The sequence below is a fragment of the Diadema antillarum genome, unplaced genomic scaffold (assembly GCF_040938485.1).
Source record: "Diadema antillarum isolate AM-2024a unplaced genomic scaffold, OU_Dant_1.0 scf00000208, whole genome shotgun sequence".
Taxonomy (NCBI): Eukaryota; Metazoa; Echinodermata; class Echinoidea; order Diadematoida; family Diadematidae; genus Diadema; species Diadema antillarum.
In genome coordinates this window covers 151,003-175,915 of record NW_027271097.1, presented here as the reverse complement: position 1 = coordinate 175,915, position 24,913 = coordinate 151,003, and the positions used below count along the sequence as shown (strand labels likewise).

At 37.4% G+C, this 24,913-nt stretch overlaps 1 protein-coding gene across 1 annotated transcript; it reads left to right on the top strand.

Annotated features, from left to right (window-relative positions):
* The first annotated feature begins 1,367 nt into the window (after positions 1–1,367).
* Positions 1,368–23,099, top strand: LOC139724212 (uncharacterized). Its single transcript, XM_071635356.1, has 13 exons — positions 1,368–1,604; positions 3,677–3,778; positions 5,811–5,948; positions 6,695–6,790; positions 7,910–8,143; positions 8,376–8,524; positions 9,576–9,674; positions 10,553–10,622; positions 12,412–12,535; positions 13,447–13,571; positions 14,540–14,587; positions 16,504–16,697; positions 22,742–23,099. Exons 1-13 carry the CDS (start codon positions 1,485–1,487, stop codon positions 23,097–23,099), a joined length of 1,857 nt encoding a protein of 618 aa, XP_071491457.1. The 5' UTR covers positions 1,368–1,484.
* Positions 23,100–24,913: the final 1,814 nt, after the last annotated feature.

The window sequence follows — 24,913 nt, the reverse complement described above, 5'->3', positions numbered from 1 at the left end:
CCAGCGAGATTGGAGAAACGATAAGAAAGTTAAGACCATTTGAACGTCAGCAAACCATGATGTCCTTCCATCACCGCAAAGTGACCGCCGCAGTCATGTGACCTAGATGTCCTTCCGATACGCTCGTATCTCTCTTTTGCATGCAGATGCAAAAACCAGTAAAATGTTCCAGAGTATCAATATAATTCATAATAGTGTGCATATGAAGTGACTTTTTCTGCAAGCAATACCATACTTACATGTACATTGTATGAGTACTGTCACAGTTCTGTGGCATCCATAACACCATAAGGGGGGGGGGGGGGGGCTTTCAACATTCCTGGATGAGTAAAATGTTATGCCAGCCATCCTGTGTCAGATCACCAGTAATTGAATAAACATCCTATCAAAAGTTTGGTGATGGAAAAGTCAAGTACAGTTCAGTTGAAAATTGATGACTTATCAAGTATCCATATCAGCCCGTTCCATCTGGTTCTGTCTTTGATTTCCTCTAAATATGCTTCCTTTCCTTCTGAAAATGTCAGTCGTTTTGAGCAGAGCTCACTTTGTGAAGGAATGTTGAAGTGTCCTCTATCCATAAAGGTTTTCTTCTTTTATGAGGCTATTTCAGGTGAAGCGGGGTAATTAATGAATTTACTATCACATGCTAAATTCATATGAATGCAGAGATTTCACCACATGTCTACTTCACCATTTAAAGAAATTTCATCCCACGGCCCATGAAAATGTGGATGCTGTTCGTTATTCCGAAGGTTCGCTATTCCGAAGGTTCGTTATTCCAAAGGGTCGTTAATCTGAAACACGCAAATTCCCTATACCTAGAGGTTCGTTAATCCGAAAATGAAAAAGGGTTCGTTAATCCGAAAATTTGTGGCGTTATTTCGAAGGTTCAATATTCCGAAGATTGATCCGAAAATGAAATTCGGAACAATGAACCTTTGGAATAACGAATCTTAGGAATAAGGAGCCTTCGGAATAACGAACCTTCGGAATAACGAGCTGTAACCGAAAATGTCATTAAGCGAACAATCCATACCACAGTACCTTGTTATCCACTGTATGATACTGTGCCATGATATTTGAACAGGATAAAGTGTGGTACTGGAACTCGTAAACAAGAGAAAATGATGTACATGTAGTAAAGGTACAATTGTATTTGCCATTACAGTGATATAAGCTTAACTGATACCAATCATTAATGCTGAGAATATTGAAATTCTCTGTTTAGTATCTTACCAATGCCTTCAGCAAACATCAGCTGTATTGTGTTGCACGTACCATGTTTTAGTAGTATGGTACAATAGAAGTCCAATGTACGTGGTTATGATTGACAGTGATCTGTTTTGACTGAATGTATGCAGGGAAATTATCTAGTGCCCTCCAAATGAACGGACAATGATGGTGAAAGGTGAAGCCCAAGAGCTCCAACCGAAGTTAATCGGCTCAGGGTTGGTTTGCGGAGAGATTGCCAGGACGAGGGCGACATGTGGAACATCACCGTAGCAACAATCATGGCTTCACTAGACCTGGTCTATAGTAACCTCACCTGCCCCAACAACTGCTCATATCGGGGAGAGTGTGAAAATGGCACCTGCGTGTGTGTGGTGAGTATACAATGATCATTAGTCACATGATGATTTGTAGCATGAATAGTCTCTGATGAATGAATGTACAATGTAAGAGTGACTCCCCCATGACCCTGAGGTCTGCATTCAGATGAGGGCAGTGTGCATTATTGATGACTCGGGAGCAAGACGAGGGCTTTCAGTACATACAGCTGTAATGCCTGTTTAAGAAAACCCAAACCCCAAGAAACAAATCTTACTTGCCTGTATGTCTGCTGTAGATCGTAGTCATAGAGTGGTTTTGGTTGCCTATTCCTGTACAGGACCTGCATCATTGCAAAGGAGCAACAGTTTTATTTCATTGGAGATTGCAGTGCAGCAATTGACTAGAAAGATATTGGATAAACCCTAAAGTGTACAAAGAGATACTGTACAAGCTCTTATTTTTGTGAGGGTTTAATTTTCATGAATTTCCCGAATAACATTTGGATCGCAAATTTGACCACACACGAAAATGTTGCCATGCACTAGAATAGTAATACCACAGCATCAATGTCAATTCACGAACACAATAACTCCCAAAAATGTCTGCAACCTCTTTTACAAAGATACAAGCATGTATCCCATGTATCTGTATGCAAAATAGCAGCATATACAGTAGAAAGACTTCTTGTTTGTACTATCGATGTGCTCATGCATCATGTCAGCAAACAAAAAAGGAGGGTGTTGTCATTGACCATGACTGGACACATACCTGTCTGCACTTGTCATAACTTATAGATACCCGGTAAATGCCCTCCGTATACCTACAATGTAATTACCGGTAGTGATTTTCTTGTGTTACGTTGAAAGCTGTTTCCTTGTGACTGTATTACATACACTGTACCAATTGCAGTGAGCTCTGAAAGTCAGGTAGAGGTGTCCAGTCATGCAGAGGTGTAAAGAACATCTAATACAAATTAAGGGGAGAGGAGAGGTGTAAATTACTCTTTGTTGAGGTGTAAAGGAATCATGGGGCAAGTTGCCTTAAATGTCATTTACTCATCACAGTACTTCCAAGCAGTGTAAAGTAGTTTGGTGATTTTCCCCCAGAAAACTGGCATGACAAGATAATTACGTAATATTTCATTTCCAGACCTTTTCACACTACAGTGCTCTTCACTCAGCAAACTTGCTTGTTCTTAGTCGTCAGATTCTTATCAGACTAAAAAATGTTGGGGGGGTTAATTATCCCATGAAAATCATAATTAGTCTCCAAATTGTGGGCAGATTGCAAATTTTGAATGAAATGTAGGCAAAATCAGTTTTCTAATGGAATTTGGTATTTTGCCACATTATTTAGTTTCTCTTTTGGTTGTATTCTGGGTTTGTCGATAGGAAAACCTGAACTTCAAATACGAAAACATTCACTGTTATGTGTGTGCTTGAGGTTGACTGAGCATAGAATGCGTTTAGTAATATTTACACATAATAGTGGACTCTGCCAGCAGGTGGTTTATGTTGAAATCTAATGTCACTGAACTTTTCAAATCAGTATGTGTCAGAAAGGCTTTGGTTTTGGCCATTTCACATCATATAAGATTTTGAATATTGCAATGGCATTTACCTGACTAGTGAGAAATGAATGTATTCCTAATTATCATGAAGAAAAGTGTCTTAGTGATACAACTTCACTGGTTGATTGTGCTGTATTCTTCTTGATTATTACAAACTTTGGATTTGCTGCAGGTTAATGATGTGTTCATGAATAATGCATCAAATGATTATACAATGTAGAACTCAGGTAACGGACATCCTTGACATTTAACACATCTGTGTGACCATCAGGAAGAAGTCAATGCTAAATGCTTTGTGTGTTTACTATCTTACAAGACCGTCCTACACTGTACTTCCCTGAGTGTCTGACTAATCTTTATCACATATGTGCACATTTTTAAAAAGGATAACAGCTGTTAACTGACAACACAACAGTGCATGCGTAGTGTGTTGAAAGGCAGCAGTTGCAAATTGTCAGTGATCTTGTCTGATTTAAGGTGGAGTGATTTGATTGGAAACGTGCTGAGAGTTGCAAACGGCTCATCATGCCTTATCTTGTTTCTGTCATGACACAGGTCCAGTACCAAGGAGGGGAATGTGAAGAGTTAAACAACACATACTTCATGGCGTTCGGCTCCATCTTTTTTCTCCTTGGCATCGTAGCATTGATACAGTTGGTAAGTCATGTGATCTTTAGTTCTTGGCTGATCCTGACCATTAAATACAGGATCCGGCATTAGAGGACACATTTAATAGCGGTCATAGTTTATTAAAGCTTTTTATGACTTCCTGATTACAATGATATAGGAGTAAACTGAAGACGTGCCTATAGGCAACATGCACATATTTAAGTGTTTTGTAGAATGCAGTTTATTTTTAGCTGTTGGATGGAATATCAATGATTTATCTTTTTCTTGTTTGCATTTATGCCATGCACAACTCTGTTCTTCCCTGGAGGCAGAGTATGTTTTAGTAAAACTGTAGCTACAGCCATACAATTTTACACTTGGATGAAAATTGCCTTGTAGGTAAAAACAACAACAACAACAACAACAACAACAACAACAACAACAACAAATACAATGTATATGTATATTATATGTTTTATATATACAATTGAGAGATACATCCTTTTCATGCTTTAGTTAAAAAAAAAGCATTACTGAATGATATGTTTAGTTACTACATACAATATATTTTCATTTTCTGTATGATGGCAAATTTATTGTTTATGGTTTATCTATTTTCCAAGAAAACTTTTTGAGTGCAAAAGTGCAACTTAAATATTGTGTTTTATAATGTAATCAAAGTTTTTGAAGAACTTCTGTTACTCATGTTTTTTGATATGTGCTTCACTGCATCAGTGCAGGAAAAGTAGATAAAATATTCTTGGATGTATAAAGTATGCCCTTCGTTAGGTCAGCATGGAATGGTAAATTTTCTGGTTTGCAAATTTAATACCTGTAGATAATGCCTGCCCTCTTACTGAAACATTCTGTGACAAATTTGAATCTTTAATATGATGTTACATTTCATACCATGTCATTATTTACGATAAATTTTTATGACCTCTCGACATATTCACTTCTATTTTAAGTAGCATTGGCTATCTTTTGGCTTTATAATCATTTGGTAAATGTTTTATCATATTGTCCCAAATGGTATATTCAAATCAATAACAAACAAAATTCAGGGACAGGTAGATTGTGTCAAATTACTTCCAGTGTTTACCTTCCTGCAATTTTCTCTTCTCAAATATTGTTGACTTTTATAAATGTTTAACAAGTGTTTGCACTCCTGGAGAGAAATGTTTACTTTGGTTGTACTTGTAACATTGGCAGTGATTTATGTGTTTTGACTGGCATATTTTCAAAGGTTTATTTGACTTCAGATAATAGCCTCTTGGATTGCATTCCACCAAGTGAATCAAGAACTCTTTTAAGCTTAAATTCGTAATCATCCCTAAGTCCTGGCAGGGTGATACAAAGCCCTTTGCCAAGTTATCTTGGGAAACTAAAACTCACATAAATTTGCAAAGGTTACCACATGTGAATGAATTTTTATGTGCATGTTTAAAGTAATGGACCCTTTAATAGCGGTATGGCTCTGGGTTCAGTTCAAGCCTAATCTCACAGAACATACTTCCAGAACAACAAAAAAAAATCTCTTTTGAGTATGCAGATGAACAGCAAATTCTCTGATATATGTGCACGTTGAATTAAATGCTTCGCTGGTAATGTGTGTCTAGTCTGTAAGTTTTTGGGGTTTTTTTTCTTTCAAAATGCATTATTAATATTGGGTTGTCTGGAAAGACTGTATTCAGCACTCTCTGATTTTGCAGAGACAATCTTCCCCAAAACATTCATGGCATACTATGACTGATCTTAAAACCCGTGAACATGGTAAGGGATTTATATTTCTGGTCAATGTGCATAATATAAAAGTATCAATGTGATAAACAATACCCAGATACTTCCGTGAATGACATGTGAGGACATACGCTACTGAAATTTCCCAAAATCTGATGGAGAAGCTTGATAAAATTTGCTTTAAGCATACCCATACATTTTGCCATTTATGAAATTCTGCCCAAACTCTAATTTGTTGCTTTTGTGTTTTGTCACTGTTCATGCTTGAATTAATGTGCCCATAAGAGTAAGTGTATTGTTCACACCTCACCTTTGACCTTTTACCTTTCACCTTACTAAGATACTGACTATGGTGACAGAACAACAGAGATCCAAGACCAACTCCATCAGAGCTGCGTGTAGCATCACTACCCAGAAGACACTCTACATCATGGTGATTCTTGCTACATTCAGCAGGGGCCTGTATTTCACCCTAATGGTAAGCTTAATGGAAGTTATCAGTCAAACACATTATGAGATGAGTAGTAGTAATAGTAGTACTGCCAAACCTGTCTATAGTGGCCACTAGAGACAGGCCGGTGGCCATTGTGAATTTCAACACTTGCATTGTATAATGGCATAAAATACTGCATGTTATTCTTCAAAAAAAAAACCAGCAACTAAGTTTGCATGAGCAGCTTTTTGATATGGGGATCTTTTTTTTGTACAATTTACTTTGTTTTGAATTTTCTGTTTTAAATCCTACTTCTGCTCTTTTGGTTTTTAATAGACTGAAGATTTAATTACTTTTGACTATGCATTTAGATATTCACCACGGGAATCAAAATGAGTGGCCAATGGCTGCGTCAGGCAGGGGACTGCTATATAAAGGGTCTACTAGTATAATACAGCAAGTTTGTGCTGGGGATTTTTCATTGGCCGCTATAAGCAGGTTGGTGCAGCAGCTGTAAACAGGTGGCCGCTAAACGACAGGTTTGACTGTAGAAGTTGTAGTAGTAGTAGTAGTAGTAGTAGTAGTTGTTGTTGCAGTTGTAGTAGAAGTACGTGTAAAAGGGGTAGTGTCATTATCACCACCATCATTATTTTCATTACTAAAGTTCATATTAAATTCACATTCAAGAACTCTCTTACAGAGTCAATGTTTGATAACATAGTGGTAGAGTTTACAATTCTCCCAGTGAGTTGTTTCAACAATTTAGATTTGAATGGCTCATATTTCTCCAGGAATACATCCCTCACCACTGGGCTGCCAACCTGCTCAGTATGTACTACCCCTTCCTCCTCTCCAGCTGTTCGCTGTGTGTCTGCTTCTGGGCTGAGGTAAGGCCAAACTCTCACCAGGATCTCATTTCTTGAAAGACGATAAGATGGCAAATTGTGATAGAATAGCGATGTCTTGTAGCAACAGCCAACTAGGGGGCAGGATTCTTGTCATCACCATAATACTTGCCACAGCAGCGAGAATTGCTACCATAGCAACTTTCTATGAAATGGAGCCTACATATAGATTTCTCTCCTTGTGATAAACAGAGGCATGGATCCCAGTGTATCTATTGTGGTCCAGTGGTTATTACTGAAGACTCTTAATCTTGAGGTCCCTGGTTCTGATCTACTGACAGCAGCTGTCGTACCAGCAAGCCAGGTTTTTTAGCATTAGGCTGTAGCCTTTCAAAATTGATTTAAAGTCAGAAGTCCTGTCTTCACTTGCCTTCAAGTATTTGATTACTTCAGGGGTCACAACAATTTAAAGGAAACTCAGTGTGGCCCACTGTCCTTGACAAAAAGATGTTAACTTTAAGTCAGAGACTTGCATCAGAAGACCTCATAGTAACATTATTAAAGTTTGAAAGATTTGAAGACAGTGAAATTTGAATATGAGAAAGGTAAAACATTCAAGTTTTGATTTGGAACACATATCAAATTCAATGTACTTCAGCTAATTGCCTCATTTTGTAGTTTCCTTAGCTTTATGAGGATACTTCTATGAAGGAACACATATAATATATTGATGTAGAACTTGATAAAAGCTGTGTTTTGTCATGATATACAGTCAAGAGTTAAGTGCATGTTGCTCATGGGAAACCCAGGCCCAAGAGCAACAGTTTATGAGATCAGATTTTTTTCTGCCAAAGAAAACTTGGCAATAAGAATGTCCCTACACTTTATGTCCTTTCATCCAGGTGTGCAGAAATTTTCCACAGTGTGTCACTTGATTTCAGTGATAAATTCTATACTTCTTCCTCTTATGTTAAAGTAGGGAGTTTCCCTTTTAGTTTCATAACGTTGGTATCACAACAGCCTTAAAGTGGAGGCTCACATCTGCATGTTGTCCTCTTCTTTGCAATTTGTCTGAAAATTATTATTATTTTTTTTACAGCATGTGTTAAGAGTTATCATTTCTTAAGACAAATATGTAAAATCTGTTTCATTGGTATCCAGGCGTTCCACATCACCGACAAAAGCTACGAGCATCCTGGGTCGCTATCCAAGTCACTGGTCTACTTCCTCGTCTTCAATGCTTTCCTGTATGCTGCCCTCATTGCCCAGTTTGTTGCATCAGTGTTTGTCACCGAACCTGTCTTCCTAACCAAAATCTGCCAAGGATTCTTTGCCACTCTTATCTTTGTTGAAGTCATCCTCTTCCTGGCTTACGGGGTGGAGGTTTTCTTTAAGGTGAGGATACTCTGGATACATTCTTGCTCTCAATTTGGTATTCTCTAAAACTATTATAAGACCAGGCAGCTTGGGAAGAGAAGGTAGGCCTGATTGAAATGATTGTTATTAATAATTGTATTAGATGACACCTATTTTCCTTCTCTTCATTCATGTTCCCCTGTGTATTTATTGTAATGCCCGGACCGATTCCATTTGCTAATTGTTTATGATTTGTATTTCTCACTTCCAGGTTAAGGGTGCCTTTGCCGGTGCCAGTAATTCGCTGGATCCCCGAACTCTGCACCTGTCCCGCTTTGGTCTCCTCTTCCAGGGCACCCTCCAGATCTTGACTGCTTTTTTCCTCATGATGAGTGTCACAGAGGCAAAGTGGAATGAGAGGTGAGTCAGATGTTGTTGTTAGTGTTGTTATTTGAATTTATTTGGCATTTATCATTCCTCTAGGAATATTTACGGCAAATCTATATTCATAAAATTTCTTTAAATTTTCACATTTTACCCTATATTATTTTCATTTTATCAAAAATAATTCAAAAATATTATATCATATCAAGTAAATCTCCCTCACTGGCCTCGGTTCGAGCTGCCCAATCGATTAATGTACTTTCTGGCCAGCCCGGCTCGGTACCTTGAGCAGACTTCTCAGCAAGGTGGGGCCTTGATTGGCTGTCCACCTGTCTAGGCCACTCCAATACACGAGAGGGGCTCGATCGGTGCTTGTGATTAATCGCGAGTATTGACTGCGAATTTTATCACAAATTTTCATGAAATTAGAAAACAAGATGATGATGATGTCAGCCTCATAAGCCTTCGATCAAGGCACTGAGGTTGCTCTCCTCTTGCTTACAATACTGTCGTAGTTCAATATTATAAGAAACCTGTGAAGCAAGGGACTTTGTCACTTGTTGAAAAGTAGTGATGCGAGACTACAATGAAAATCCAAGCACATCAGGTAGTAGAGATTATGTGCATACTCCTAATTCACCAACCGTAGCTGAATAAATGTTATTACCAATCTTGCCACAGTCATGGGTAGTAGGCAACTAAGTTAGGCCTCTCCTTTGGGATCAAGTGTCTGATTGGTTGATTTTAAAATGACAGAAAAGTTTAAAGAGGTGATAGAGACACTGGGAAAGATTTCACACTATTAAAGACATTTAATACACTACTATAACTCAGCATATCCTACACGTTGAAAGAAGGCAGATCACACAAGTGCATTTCCCTGCTATTTTTTTTTATTTATGTAAATTCCTGCACTGATTTACTTGTAATGTTTTTTTTTTTTTCATTTTTATTGGACGGTTAATATGAATTGAATTGAATTGAATTGAATTGATTATAAACATTGTTTTATTATGGGATCCTTGATTGTAGAAGGATACAACGTGACAAATAATGATGACTGTTACCCTTTTTGTATCATTCACAGCATCCCTCTAGTGCAGCGCAACTCCTATGTTGTCATCTTTCGTGTCGTTGAACTCGGTATGGTGATGTGGTTTCCCTGTGTCCTGTGGAACTGTAAGAGGTAGGTAAACATCATGTACAGCACATGAGTGATTATGTTTGTCTGTGTACGTTGTGTAAGACTGAAGTGTAAGATTGAGTTTAGCAACTTGGCCCATTTTATCGTTGAGACTTGAGACTTACATGCATCCTGAAGCTCATTTTACATTCTTTGAAAATGTAGAGTTCAAGTTCATCTCTCCCTGAAACTAGCAAACACATTCAGACTACCAGTTATGCCATTATGGCATTGTCAATCTGCATACAAACTTTCATTGAAATTAACCTATTACGAACAGTGATTATTATCTGTCAAGGTTACATTTCCTGTGTGCTTTGGTGCAAAGTGTCTATCCTGTGATAATGCACCAACACTCGCACACTTCCTTCAAATGCGACATCAAACATTCAAACATTTCAAGTTTGGACAATTCAGTGAAGACCCAAAATACAAGGGGTTATATAATGGCTGGCAGTGTTGGGTCAATGCAATGTTTAACTCCTTTGTGTAGACTTGATTATTGTGAAAGTTATGTGTGAGCTTCATTACAGGATTATATTCATCTGGATTTGAGTATTCCTCATGTTGGCTGTACCACTTAGTAAATTCTGCTCCTTTCACTAATATTGCACAAGAGAATTAGTTTCTTTGTAGGAAAAAAATCCCAACAAAACTTTGCACTATCATTGAAAAAAAAAAAGTAGAATTTGTAAGACAAGTAGACATAGTTTTATCCAAACAGCCTTGTTCTTACACATCCTCATGTGTGTCGTATCAAAATGCCATACTAACTGAGTATGATTTTTAATTTTTTTTAAAAAAGATTTTGCTTCCTGGTGTTTGACTGTTGGGATTGTAATTCTTCCCATTGTTTTCTAACTTTGCTATTTCTTTGTCAGTCCTGAAAAGCTGTGGATATTGAACCCTAAGACCATCTTGAGGGATCACAGTGATGAGGAACATCCAGCAGTAAGTACATGTGACCACCATGTGACCACCATGTGATGATAATGTGATGAGCATCACATGATGAGCAGACTAACAAAAGTTTGAACTTTCTGTATTCATGAGGTGACATTAGAAAGTTTCCCCCTGGCATAAGGTATTGCCAATGGCTGTTCAGGGGATTAAGGGTTAATTTCTGCAGAGACTCCAGCCCTTCTGCTTTTGGCAGGAACTCTCCGGCTTTGAGGCCATTTTCTCAAAAATATTCTGCTCTACTGCTTGAGTTTGAAGTTTTCCTGCTCTAGCTGTGTGTCTCTCACTCAAGATGTATTTTCTTCTCATTAAATATGCAAGTGTAGTTTTCTCCTGCCCAACTTTGTTTGTTTGTTTTTTAAATACCTTCAAAAGCAAGGTTAAGAAAGTACCAGAGAGTATCTATAACCCCCAAACTGAACCCTAGCCACAAAGGACTGTTCATGCTCATGATGTCTACTACACACATGTAATATTGCGTGTATATTTGTGCAACCCCAGTCTCAAGATTGCAAGGGGGTTCAGGCAGAGGAATCTCATCTTTAAGAGATGCTTCGGGTTGGAATCTCTGCCTTTGCTATGTACATTTTGGTACCTCAACATGTAAGAGTTGGTTACAACATTTGTGTACTGGCAATACAATGGACGTGGTATGTTTGAATTTCACACATTTATCTTTGCAATTGCGACAAAACAATTTGTTAGTCTATCATTGTTATTAGTGAGCTTCATTATAGGATTATAATCTTCTAGACCTGAGCATTCTTTGTTCTGACTTCGCCTCCTGTAAATTTCTGCTCCCTTTACTGATATCGGAGAGGAAAAAGAAGTTTTGAGGGGGGTTTTTTAACCCTAAATAGACTGGGCTATTTTGGTAGCTCGAAAGACTGGGGGGGGGGGGGGGGGGGGGGGGGGGGCCTAAAGGGCCCCCCTTAAGATCTCGGCTGTGGATCGCGCGATCGCTGCGGAAATTTGCACAATGGTAGTGTGCGATGTAATCTACAAGATCGTATATTTAAATTTTCCAAAATAGTCTTTTTTTATTTTATTTTGATTAATTATGCTAATTTATGCGAGAAATCAGACTCTTTGACCTAAATCAGTAAATAAAGCTCCAAAAGTGCTCATTTTTGGTCTAATTATTCTTTGTGGCATTCTTAGCAAATGTACTTGAAAAAACATTTGGTATCAAAATTAATTTCTTATTTATTTTATTGTTTTATGAATTTCTTATGTATTTCTTAATTTTTTCGACCTTTTGTTTTTGTTGTTTTTTTTTACAAAATTTATAGCAGACACTTTTTGAAGCATAATACTCCTAAAACAAATTAATTTTAGCCATTGAGAGTAAAAATAAGCATATTTATATGAACCATGTGAAAAAACTCAATTTGCATTGACTTTGTACACAAAATCACATTTTTGAGCCATTTTCGGCCTCACGTGCATGTACAAAAAGTTATGTAACTTCAGAACCGTACCCTCGGGCGTCACAAATTTGGTGTCAAAATGTGCGGGACACTCGAAAGAAAAAAGTCATAGAGCATCGCCGCGAGAGTATTGCGTATTGCAGAGTAATCGCGCGAAATGTCGAGGGGGGGCCTTTTAGGCCCCCCCCCCCCCCCCCCAGTCTTTTTAGGGTTAAGAAAAAAAAAATCCATCAAAACTTTGTGCAGTAATCAGAAAAAAATGTAGAATTTGATATATCTTTTAATCTTGAACTTATAATCATACGTGAACTTGGCGGAAGGTACATTGCCTTCATTCATCCTCTTCACAGCCTGTTCTGTCTGTGCAGAGGGAACGTAAGGAAGGTACATCGCTGCTCAGTTGCCGTAGGAAACAGGAGATTCCGGTCATGCCTACCTACCAGAGCACCCAATCACGTGGTAGGACCAGCACAGGTCAGCATTATTATGATTTATTGTGTTTACTTCAGTTTGTGTTATTTCATTCAATTTTATTACATTTCATTCAATTTTATTACATTTCATTCAATTTTATTACATTTCATTCAATTTTATTACATTTCATTAATTCCATTTCATTTAGCATTATTCATTTCCTTGTGTAGTATGTGCCATCATGTTTGAAAGCATTTGTAGGACTGTGTATATTCATTTCATTTCAGTTTGTGTTGTAGTTTCCTTTCTGCTACCTTATTTCATTCTGTGTTATTTCTTTGAGTGTATCTTTGTGCCTCGGTTCATTTTTCTAGCTTTTAATCAATATTGATATATATACTGCTTACTGTGATATATAAAATGAAACAACAACAACAACAACAAAGAAAACCCAACATATTTTGACCTCTTAATTATTGGCTTCTCAACATAAAAATGACCGAAGAGAATTGAAAGTCAAAAGATATATTAAAAGAAATTTGAATGGAAATGAAAGAAGAGGGAGGGAAATAGGGTCATCGGTCTGAAATGTGTGTCAGCGTGTGCATCTAAGGTTGTAAGATGCTAATGTCTAATTCTTCAAATAAGATTATTGAATACTGTAAAAGTGGTATTTTTGCGCGACTAATTTTTCGCGATTGGCGAGGTAAGAAGAGTTGTTATTTCTACAGAATCAAGTCATCAACTGCTGGAACATATGGCAAACGAAAATTATTTGCGTGCTTTTATTTTCGCGCTAGTTTCGGGTTGCGTGAAATGCGCGAAAATTTCAACACCACGAAAATTTCCACTTTTACAGTATTCTGGTCATTCATTCATGTAGCATGTATATTAATGCCATCCATGTATTGTGACCACCTTTTAAATACCAGTAGAATGACTTGTATTCTGTTTGAATGGTCTCTGCCCAGACCCAGACTGTTGGATTTGCTATGATAGAGACAACCCGGCCCTGGGTCCGCTCATCACACCCTGTACCTGTAAGGGAGATATGGCCTTTGTTCATCATGAGTGTCTTCGCAGGTGGATGCTGGAGGTAACGCAAAAATAAAGTAATATGGACTGGCTGTGAGGGCAACATTATATAGATGATGACTGGCGGGGGAGGGGACATACCGAATGTTCCACCCGAAGGGTTTGAAATGCTATTGAGGGTCTTATAGCCTCCCGAAATAGCATGTCGAACCCTGAGGGTGGAATGTTTGGTATTTGTTCCCGACAACAAAAGTCATCATCTGTTGTATTATATGGGTTAGTCAAATACGTCAAATGCGTCAACCGAATGTCAACCACCAGCACAACGCACTCAATTGCTCTCTCGCGCAGAGCCAAATTCACTGTGTGTGCGTAGTCCTAGGCCTTCTGTCATTTGTTACGTGAAAATGTTTTCCCGTGGGAGAACATTACAAAATGTTCGCCCATGGGCGAACATAACGAAATGTTCACGTGACTATGTTTAGCCAATCACTAACCGGTATTTGACTAACCCATTTAATATTAGAATATAGTGCTGGAACTATGGCAATATTTCCTCAGTTGAAAATGGGTGCAACATGGTGCCCAATACAATGCTCTCATGATACTGACATTCCAGTGAACTATGATAGCCTTCAAGTAAGGAAATGAACTTGACATAGGAAGTCTACAGTGTAAGAAGGGGATCGTTTTGATTCTTTGTGTTGATGTTGATACATGTAGTTCATCAATCAAGGTTATTATATTTGTGTCTGAAATGATGTGAAATAAGGTTTAAGTTCAGGATGATTATTATTTTTGCAGCAGTTATGAGGTGTATTTTTCATTTTTATGTAGTCCTTTTTCCTGCAAAATAAGGTTTAAGTTCAGGATGATTTTCATTTTTGCAGCAGTAATGAGGTGTATTTTTCATTTTTATGTTGTCCTTTTTCCTGCAAAATTAATTAGACAGTCATGTTATATTAGGTTGATCATTTGATGGCTATCATATTGTATGTGTCCTTTTTTCTTCTTCCCATTTTGCTATAGTTGGATGATTCTCCAGAGGCAGTGCGGTGTAAAGTCTGCAAGAATACTGTAAGTGATTGTATGATGCACAACATTACAACTCGTCAGTGCTTAGACAACATTTCTCCTGGGCTCATTATTAGAGCCGTGAAAAAAACATGCACACACACACGCACACACACACACATGCAGAAAAAAAAAGAGAGTTTATTTGCGTATGTGTAATTTAATCCTCTCAATATCAATATGAACTGTGTGTTGCTGAAAGTACCATAATCCCTTGCATATTTTTTTATTATGTGTAAGATGAAGATCAAGGAGAATTGAAATACAACAGTACACATAACAGGGGCGGATCCAGGAATTCTGTAAAGAGGGGGCGCCTTTACAGAATTAAAGGGAGCGCACACACCCCTTCCCCTTTTTTCTTTTTATTTTTTATTGTTCTTACAAAAAATAAGGGGGGGGGGGTACCCGGTGCAATCCTCCCTGGATCCGCCACTACATACATATGTAAGGACATCCATATTTGAGACAAAACATACATTTCTTTTTTCCATCATATCCTTGTTGGCTTTTTAGCTCACCTGAGCCAAAGGCTCAAGTGAGCTATTGCGATCGCTCTTCATCCGGCGTCCGTCGTGCGTCGTCCGTTGTGCGTAAACTTTTTACATTTTCATCTTCTTCTTGAGAACCCCTTGACTGATTTTCACCAAACTTGGCAGGTAGTAGGATCTCAGTTTGTTCAAGTGGGCATGATACCCCACCTGGGGGGCCCCCAAAGGGGCCCAAACCCCACAAAATTAAGGAATCTTAAAAAATTTTCTTCTCTAGAACCAGAAGTGATAGAGCTAAATTAATGCTATACATTAGTACATTGATGACTGTAGTTTCAAGTTTGTTCATGGTGGAATCAGGGGTGCCCCCCTTGGGACTCAGGGGAGGGGTCCTACTGGGGCCCAAATTGTACATTGTCATCTTTTTCTTGAAAATGCCATTATGAATTTTCACCAAAGTTGGCAGGTAGCATCTCTAGGGGGAAAGAATCTCATTCCCATCAAATGGACACCATGCCCCACCTGGGGGCCCCAGGGGGCCTAAATTTGGACCGAAATTGTAAATTTTCATCTTTTTCTGGAAAACTCTATCTCAAATTTTCACCAAACTTGGCAGATAGCATCCCTAGGGAGATAGAATCTCAATTCCATCAAATGGGCACCATGCCCACCTGGTGGCCCCCAGGGGTCCCACACCCCCACCCCCTCCTGTAAGGAATCTTACAGATTATCTCTAGAACCAGAAGTGATTGAGCTAAGTTAATACAATGAATCAGTATTTTGATGACTGTTGTTTCAAGTTTGTTCATGGGAGAATCAGGGGTGCCCTCCCCCCCCCCCCTCCCCACCACCCCCTTGGGGCCCAAGGAAGCGGGATGGGATGGGGGGGGGGGTCCAAATGCGGGCCTAAATTTTCATCTTCTTGCTGAAAACAACATAATGGATTTTCACCAAACTTGGCATGTAGCATTCCCATGGGGATAAGATCTCAAAGTGTTTGAATGGGCACTATGCTTTCCTTGGGGTCCCAGGAGGTCCAAACCTCCTAAATTAATGAATGTTCAATAATATTTTTCTCTAGTATTAATCAAAAGTGATAGGGCTTTAGATCTTTTTTTTTCCCCCCAAGCTGCATAATCCAAAATTCTACAAAGTACTGTGTACTTGGCAGGTATTTTTGCCAGTGTTATGGAATATAATGGACACCATGCCCCTACTCTCAAAGCTACCCTCACCATAAGTTTCCAATGTTCTCAGGTAAGAGTCTGCAAGAATGCATGGAAGGTGAATTCGTGATACTCAGGTAAGCGCGTGGCCCCCGTGTCTCTTGTATCAGTAGAGTTTACTAAATTTTAAAGTGCAGTTGATGCATGTCATGGTTAAACATACTCTGTGTCTCCTTACTCCTCTACCACCTATTCTGTGTAGTATGACTTGAAGCAAGGTAAAGTGAGACTCTACCAGGGTCTGAGCACTCGTGATGCCATGCTGTGTTTGGTAGCCTTCTCAGCCATGGGTGGTGGACCAGGAGCAGTGTACGCTGTACTTCAGGCTTACCCTTCTAGTACCATCAACATCGTCACCATTGGGCTCTGTGTCCTCTTAGAGATGACGTGTCTCAGGTATGACAGTTTGGCTTAAATACTCTACAAGTAGAAATTTCTGCTCCGTTTTGCCCAGTCCATTTTTCAGTGCGGGCCACTGTCATTGAACCTGTTTTAATTTCGTTGATAAAAATATTTCTGCACTGATTTTGATGAATAGCCCTGAAATTACTTGTGTGGTTTTAATTTTGCAGCAATTAAATGTAGTGCATGAAATGTTCAAAGTTTATAATGTTTTACAGCAGCATACAAATGTGTGAGCTGTTTCTTTGGAGCTTATAGCATAAGAAATCTGTGTAGAGCAAAAGTAAGTTAATTATAGTTCTGACAAAGGGTCAGGCAGAATAATCTGGCGTGCCGTTACAAAACCCTTCATTGTGAGAAAGATACTGAATGTTAGACATTTTGTAAAGTGATGTGGGACATGCTCTGTATGAGATCATGCTGAACTGGGGGGGGGGGGAGTTCAGTTCAGTTCAGTTCAGTTCAATTCGTTTATTCATTTCTACGATAAAAAACAAACAAACATGCAATGCATACATACATAAATACAAAGCATACAATAATTGATTAGAATGTATAACACAATAAATATATAACAAATTAACAGAATAACGCACTTAGATATTTAACTGAGGAATACAGCCTTTGGTTAACTAAAGTGTGAAATGAAAAAAGAGAACTTGGAGGAAAGCTTCAGAAGCCTTGTGAGGAAATAAGTTCTCTGAAACCTTCTAATGAGGTATTTTACCGGCATATGTTACAAGTCAGATTAATGAGGAAACACACAAAAAACACACACACGCGCACACACACAAAGAATACATTTAAGGTATATAGATACAAAATAAGAGAGATCAACTTTTCATAAATGATTCAATAATTCAATAATAATGACCTTTTGAGGGACTTTTTAAACAATCTTAATGTTTGACATGACTTAATGTTATTTGGTAATGAGTTCCAGATGACAGGAAAGCTAAATCTGACAGATCTTTGAATAAAAGTGGAGTTAACTTTAAACAAATGAAAATCATGACTTTTGCGGGTCTCATAATGATGAATATTGCTATTGACATTAAACATTTGCATTATGTGCACTGGTAGCAAGTTTTTGAAATAAAAAAAGCCGAGTATTGCAGTATGGTAGGAATATAAATCTTGAATTTGTAATATGTTCAGTTGTTTAAACAGTGGCGTAGAATGAGAACGATAATGACTCCCTGTGCAAATACGTACAGCCTTCTTTTGGAGTTTCAAAATGGAATTTAACTTGTACTGATTGCTGTTGCCCCAGACTGGTAGACAATATGACAGATAAGGTAATATCAACGAATTATACAAAATAAAGAGAACAGATCGGGGTAAGCAATTTTTTAGTTTGTATAAAATACCAACACTCTTCGAAACCTTATTTTTCACATAATCAAAATGCTCATTCCATTGTAAATGTTTATCAATTTGAATACCAAGAAAATTTACATAATTACATTTCTTTAATAACTTAGAATCAATAGTTAAAACAATATCATCTAATACATCACAAATACTACTACATCTATTTTGAAATGGAACAAAATATGTTTTGTCATAATTCACAAATAACTTATTAACTTTAAACCATTTTATGACTTTACCCAATTCATATTCAACATTTTCTTTTAAATTCCTCACATCAGATTGGGAATAGAATAAGGTGGTGTCATCAGCATACAAAACAAATTCCATTTTTTGGGAGGATTTTGTTATGTCATTGATATACAATAAAAATAAAAGGGGACCCAAAATAGAACCTTGGGGCACACCGTACTTAATTTGACTTTGATTTGAAGAGTGATTAGCAAAGAATGTATATTGGGAACGCTTGTTTAAATAACTAGTAAACCACTTAAGAGCTGTACCACGAATCCCATAATGCTTCAATTTGTAAAGTAAAATTTTATGATCAACCATGTCGAAAGCTTTGGACAAATCCATAAATATTCCTAAACCAAAATTATTCTTATCAATTGCTGATATGATTTTATCCTGTAAATCTATTAATGCATGGGAAGTGGAATGATTTCGTCTAAATCCGTACTGACTTTTTGATAATATATCATTGTTGCAACAAAAAGAATATACACGGTTAAATACACATTTTTCTATCAGTTTTGAAAAACAAGGCAGGATAGAAATAGGACGATAATTTTGTAATATATGAGAGTTCCCCTTTTTATAAACTGGCACAACTTTTGCAATTTTTAATTTAATAGGAACATTTCCTGTTTCAATGGATTTATTAAAAATATAAACTAATGGTTTAACAATAAAATGAATTATTTTCTTCAAAATATTAACATTCAAATAATTACAATCATAAGAATTACTACATTTCAGTAATTTACATATTTCAACAATTTCACATTCTTTAATAGGATTTAGAAAAAGGGATTGCTGACAACTATTTGTGAGAAAAATATCAAAAGTGTGGTTACATGAATTTTCTAGTGGGAGCATTGATTGTAGAGCAGTTGTACAACAATTATCAAAATATAAATTGAATTCATTTGCAATAACTTGTGGATCATCTATTTTCTTTTCATCAACCATAAAAAAACTTGGAACACTCTTCTCTGATTTTTGTAAAACACTATTAATAACTTTCCAAGTATGTTTGATATCATTTTTGGATTCCCTAAAAACATTACAATAATATTTTTTCTTTGCCTTACGCACTAACATTGTAACCTTATTTCTATACCTTTTATATCTATTTTCATTAAAAAAAGATGTATCATTCAAAAAAATTTTATACAATTTATTTTTTCTTCTAATATACCGAAAAAGCTTTGGAGATATCCAAGGCTTTCTAATTTTATTAACAGATACTTTATTCTTCTTAAAAGGTAAATGCTTATCCAACAAAAGCATGAAAATAAACAAAAATGTATTGTATGCATCATCAACATCAAGGGCAGAGTACACAGGGGACCAATCTGTATTACAAAGTTCAATATTCAGCGCATTTATGCCCTCCATTGATATATTGCGGCCGAGATTAGACAATTTTGTTCTCTTCTTTGATAATTCTACATTAGTTAATAAAAATATAGGGAGATGATCGGTAATATCCACATATAAACACCCACAATCAAAATGAGTATCTAAGACGTTAGTAAATATATTATCAATGAGTGTAGAACTTCTTGCAGTCAAACGGGTTGGAGAATTAATCAAAGGAAATAAACCAAAACATGAATTAATATCAATAAAATTACTGACATATTGATCCAATGAACGCTTTATCAAATCAATATTAAAATCACCTGACACATAAAGATTCCTACGTTCTCTAGATACAGTTGCAAGCATTCTATGATAATATTCAAAGAAGATTTCATTATTACAACTTGGTTTCTTATAAATAACACCAACTGAATATTTCATATTTTTATCAACAAAATCAATAAACAAACTTTCACAACAATCTTTTTCCTCCTCTGTCTGAATAACATCAGTATTAATCATAAAATTTATATCATTAGATATAAATAAACCAACCCCACCCCCTCGACCACAGTATCTATTGACGTTTACAAAACTATATCCTGGTAATTTAAAAGGAATCAGTGGTGTTCCTGAAATCCAGGTTTCCGAGATGGCTATAATAGAAAATGAATGTTTTAATGATAATAAGAGTTCATCAATTTCATCAAAATTTTTTTGAAGACTTCGTGCATTAAAATGAATTAAACTAAAACCGGTGGAATTCACAAATTCAACATTAAACTCATTAGCAGTATAACAACTATATGAATGGGAGGAATTGAATATATGTATATCTGGGTCAATGTTTTCTAGGTTATTATCCATAAATATGATATGACATAGTATATTTCGTCAAAACTGGAATATCAATATATCCAACTCTTAGGTCATGAAAACAAATAATTATATTTACCAAATAATATTCAAAGGTAACAATCATTACAGTTTTTACAGATCTCCTCGAATGTATACAGAAAGTCACATACAACATTTCACAGAATAGAACACAATACATAAAAAGCAAACCAAAAAACAAATCAAATGCTCATAAAGAGAAGTACAGGTATGAGCGGGATGAAACGTCAAATGAAAAATGTTTAAAAAGTTCAGAATGCAACAATGATTCCACCGGGATCATTATATCAAAAGCATTGGACATTGTCATACACCAATCACTGTCAATTGAAATATTTCATAGCTTTTTCAGATCATCATTGTTATGTATCAGTTTTGTCTGATTGCTTTTTCCTTTGAGCAGGGCATATATTCGTCCATCCTTGCTCCATGCAGTGTCAACTTTGGCATGTGTTCGCGTTTCGTTGAGAAGTCTTTGATTCATCGCTGTGAGGTCTTCGACGATAGACATCTTCTTGCCCTTCAGTCTGCGTCTCTTGGAGAGGAACTCTTGTCTTTTCCTGTAGGATTTGAACTTGATGATGATCCCTCTTGGATGGTCCTTGTTTGGGTGCTCTTTTTTCTGACCCACCCTGTGGGAGCGCTCTATGTCATCAAGCTTGAGATCTACCTGGAGATGTTCGCTTGCCACCTTCAGCGCGATGACGTCAGTATTTTCCCCGGCCCTTTCTGGGCAGCCAAAGAGTCGGACACAATTCCGCCGTGAGTACTGTTCCTGGGCATCGAGCTTCAGGTTCAGTGAACGAAGGCTGTCATTGTGTTTGTCCATCTGCTGTTGAAGATCTGTGAGCTGCCGGGACTTGTCTTTGTTGCTGATTTCCAACTCCATGATGAGAGCATTTTGTTTTTCAATTGTTTCCTCCATCACTTTGAACCTTTTGGCGACAGAAGCTTCCACCAGTGAAAGGAAGCTCTTACTCTGGAGAATGTCTTTTATCACCTCTTGGACAATCGCAGCATTGGCAGTGTCCACAGATTGTGATCTGGTCTTGATAGAGGATGAAACTGGGCCAGTTGACATGCTGGATGAATGAGAAGCTGTCTTCTAAAGAAACTTGAATGCTCTATTGTGACAGGATTAGCAGGGAATTAACTCTGGCAGAATTCCTTCCGAAGACGCTTTGTTCAGGATGAAGACAGCAGTTTATAGGCGTATCAAGTCCATGGTGCAAGGTGCTCTCCAAAAAGCAGGCATAAAAGTGAGCATATGGGACTGTAGCAAAAGTCTTGACACTGATAGTCAAACAAGACAGTTCAAAATATCATTGAAAATCAGGCACAGCCACAGCTCATTGGGATCATATTTCTCTCCCGGTGGATGAGAACAGTCGTCCAAGTAATTACATGATGAGTTTAATTCCACAAAGATACATGATGAAGTTCAAATTGAAGAAATATCGAGAGCAATTTCCAGTACATGTGTATCCAGCCAACCATCTCCATGCTATGGTTTTCATAAAGCTGTTCGTAAAGTTACAAACGACTTACGAGTGACTGGTGATCAGTTCTTGTGCTGAATTATGGAAATTCTGATAAGTATAGCACATCAGAACTGATCACCAGTCGCTCGTAAGTTGTTCGTAACTTTACGAACAGCTCTATGAAACACCCCCCTGGTAGTAAAACACATATAATTTTTGTAATGTTCTGCATTCTATCATTATGTTACATTACTTTGCTAGGGAAATCTAAATTGGTTATTTCTGTTTCATTTATATGCAATTAAAGGAGAATTTTGATATTTCTGACCTGTCAACTACGAAAGCGTTTACTAGCAGCTCTTACTTTGGGTGTCTCAATCTCATTGCAAACCTCTGTTAGGAAAACTGTTTTTTTAGAATATCAAATTTCAGTTATGTACAACCCTGATGTAGCAAAATATTGTTAGAAGACAGTGAGTTTTCTAACCTCAAAATAATATTTTCAATTATGTAGAGCCCCTCATCCAAGTTCAGTTGATGCCCATATGTCACATCCATGATACATGATCTACAGATAGAAATGTGGAATAAATATTTGCCCCTTGTAGTGATATTGATGGGCCATAAAGTGAAAAATTCTATCTTAATGTCTTTTTGGACGATTTCTTCTTTCATTTGACATTTTTTTTTTAACAGATACCTTGGCTACACATTGTCTCATGCCTACAAGAGAGCTAAAATCTTCTCCATGAAGATCCTGGGTAAGAGTTCTACAGCTGTCATCATGGAGAGTGAGGGAGATACAGCAGACAAACATGGACAGGAGAGTAAAGCCAGACGGTCAAATGACTCGTACCGTTTGTCACAGGACAAAGAGGAAATCAAGGTGACTGAGGCTGACCACTGTGAGGGTCAAGAAAATCCAATCCAATCTGATGGAAGTGGAGAAGGAGGTGTGTCATCAGAGGTCAAGAAGGGAAGCGATCCCCTAGCAACGCAATGTGTGTCCTCCGTTACCGTGCAGCATCACCGCAATGGAAGCATAGTCACATAGCCCTCCTGAGGACAAGGACTCAGCATTGTATCCTAGATCTACGGAGGATTAGAACTCAGTGCAATGATAAGACTGTAAGTGAAGTCTCCTGAAAATCAGGATTCTCCCAAGTGAGAACATTGCAATCATGCTGTCACTGTGATGAAGGGTCTCTGCCAAGAACACACCAAACATGTTTGAATGATAGCTGGACAAAACTTTTCCTTTTGGTCATTCCAGCCAAGTATTTTGAACTCTTGGCTGTGTTGTTAGTAGTAGGTGATTTTTATCACAACTCTTACTGAGCTTGGCAGTTGTTATTAGAAAGCTATTTATGTGTGATTACCAGGAATAGCCTTCATACCGCACAAAGAATGAGAAGTGTACCAGAATGGAAGAGGAACCAGGCAGACAGAGACTATGTCACATGTTGTACAAAAACAACTCTTTTTTTTTTCATTTCACATCATGTGATCATCTAGAGAATCATACTGCTTGATCTATTTTAGAGATATCTTAAGGTCACTCTTCACAGAGCATATACACACATTTGCTTTCATCACTGAATCATTGAAATGCAAGATTTACCCAGATGTCATTCTTTTGCATTTAGATCTCTTCCATAATGCCATAGGAAGTACCTTGAGAAAATGTGTGTGGACCAGAGAGTCATATGATGCACAGGTAATAATGGAATTGTGTGCAAAGATATTCAATGACATAATTATTTACTTGCAGTTGGGGGGGGGGGGGGGGGGAGTGCATTGTGATTGTGTAGGGCCTAAGTGCTCTCTTCTTACAGTGAGAACAAAACAAATATATATCCACATGAATCAGTGCAAGGGATCTATAGTTATGTTCTGTTTTGTTTGCTTTTGTTACTGTTGATCCCATTTGCACTTCGATCCACGATCAGTGTTATTTTTTGTAGTGACTTGGAAAGTGATTATTTTACTCCCGATGTTTAAGACCTATGTCTGTCTGCCTACCAATGGACAACATATTGATTAAGTGTAACATCAGGCAGCAGTACTTATGAGTTATCTCTGTTTTGTTTATGAGATATATGAGAGGTAAATACTCAGTGTCCTAATTATAAGTGCATTATATTTTCTTTGCAATGTTAACCCTTCATTCGTGAGCTGTTGTGAATCTTGTGCCAAAATGAGCTGCAATAGAGTTTGTCTTTACTTTGAGGCAATATTTTTCTGTTTCTTTGCATCTTGATTTTTTTTTCATGTATAAGTTCATAAAAAGTTCATGTCAAAGCCATATTCTCTATTGTTATTTGTTTTCCCATTACCACTCATAAGAATGAAGACTAAAATGCATATATGTGTGCATTTTCCTTTTCTGAGATTGATTGGTAGTGCAGTGTATTGCCTGCTTTAGCTTTGTAACAGGATGAGTGCATGAGCCAGAATGGTGATATTTGATTACAAATGCGTGTGGGAAAGCACAGACATGGAAATTCCATGCATATTGCTATATGTGCCTCAAGACGTTTTTTCACATTCGTAGCCCATACACCACAAGGCCATTGTGATTCATGTGTAAGAATTTCGCTATGTCAGATTGAATGGATTACTTCCCAAATCGGCTTTATCGCTTAGGCCAGTAGTATGCTAAGGAGAGCCTTATTTGTAGCTTTGGGCATCATTATTTTTACTGGATAATAAATTGACAATGATTAGCAGTTCCATGTCAAAGTTTAAACACAGTAGATACTTCAGCCTTATCAGTACATTCGGCATCCACATACACAGTAATATGGAAAGTCATTTCATATTGGGTCTAGGGCAATTACCTCCTGGACAATTACCCCACCCCAGGCC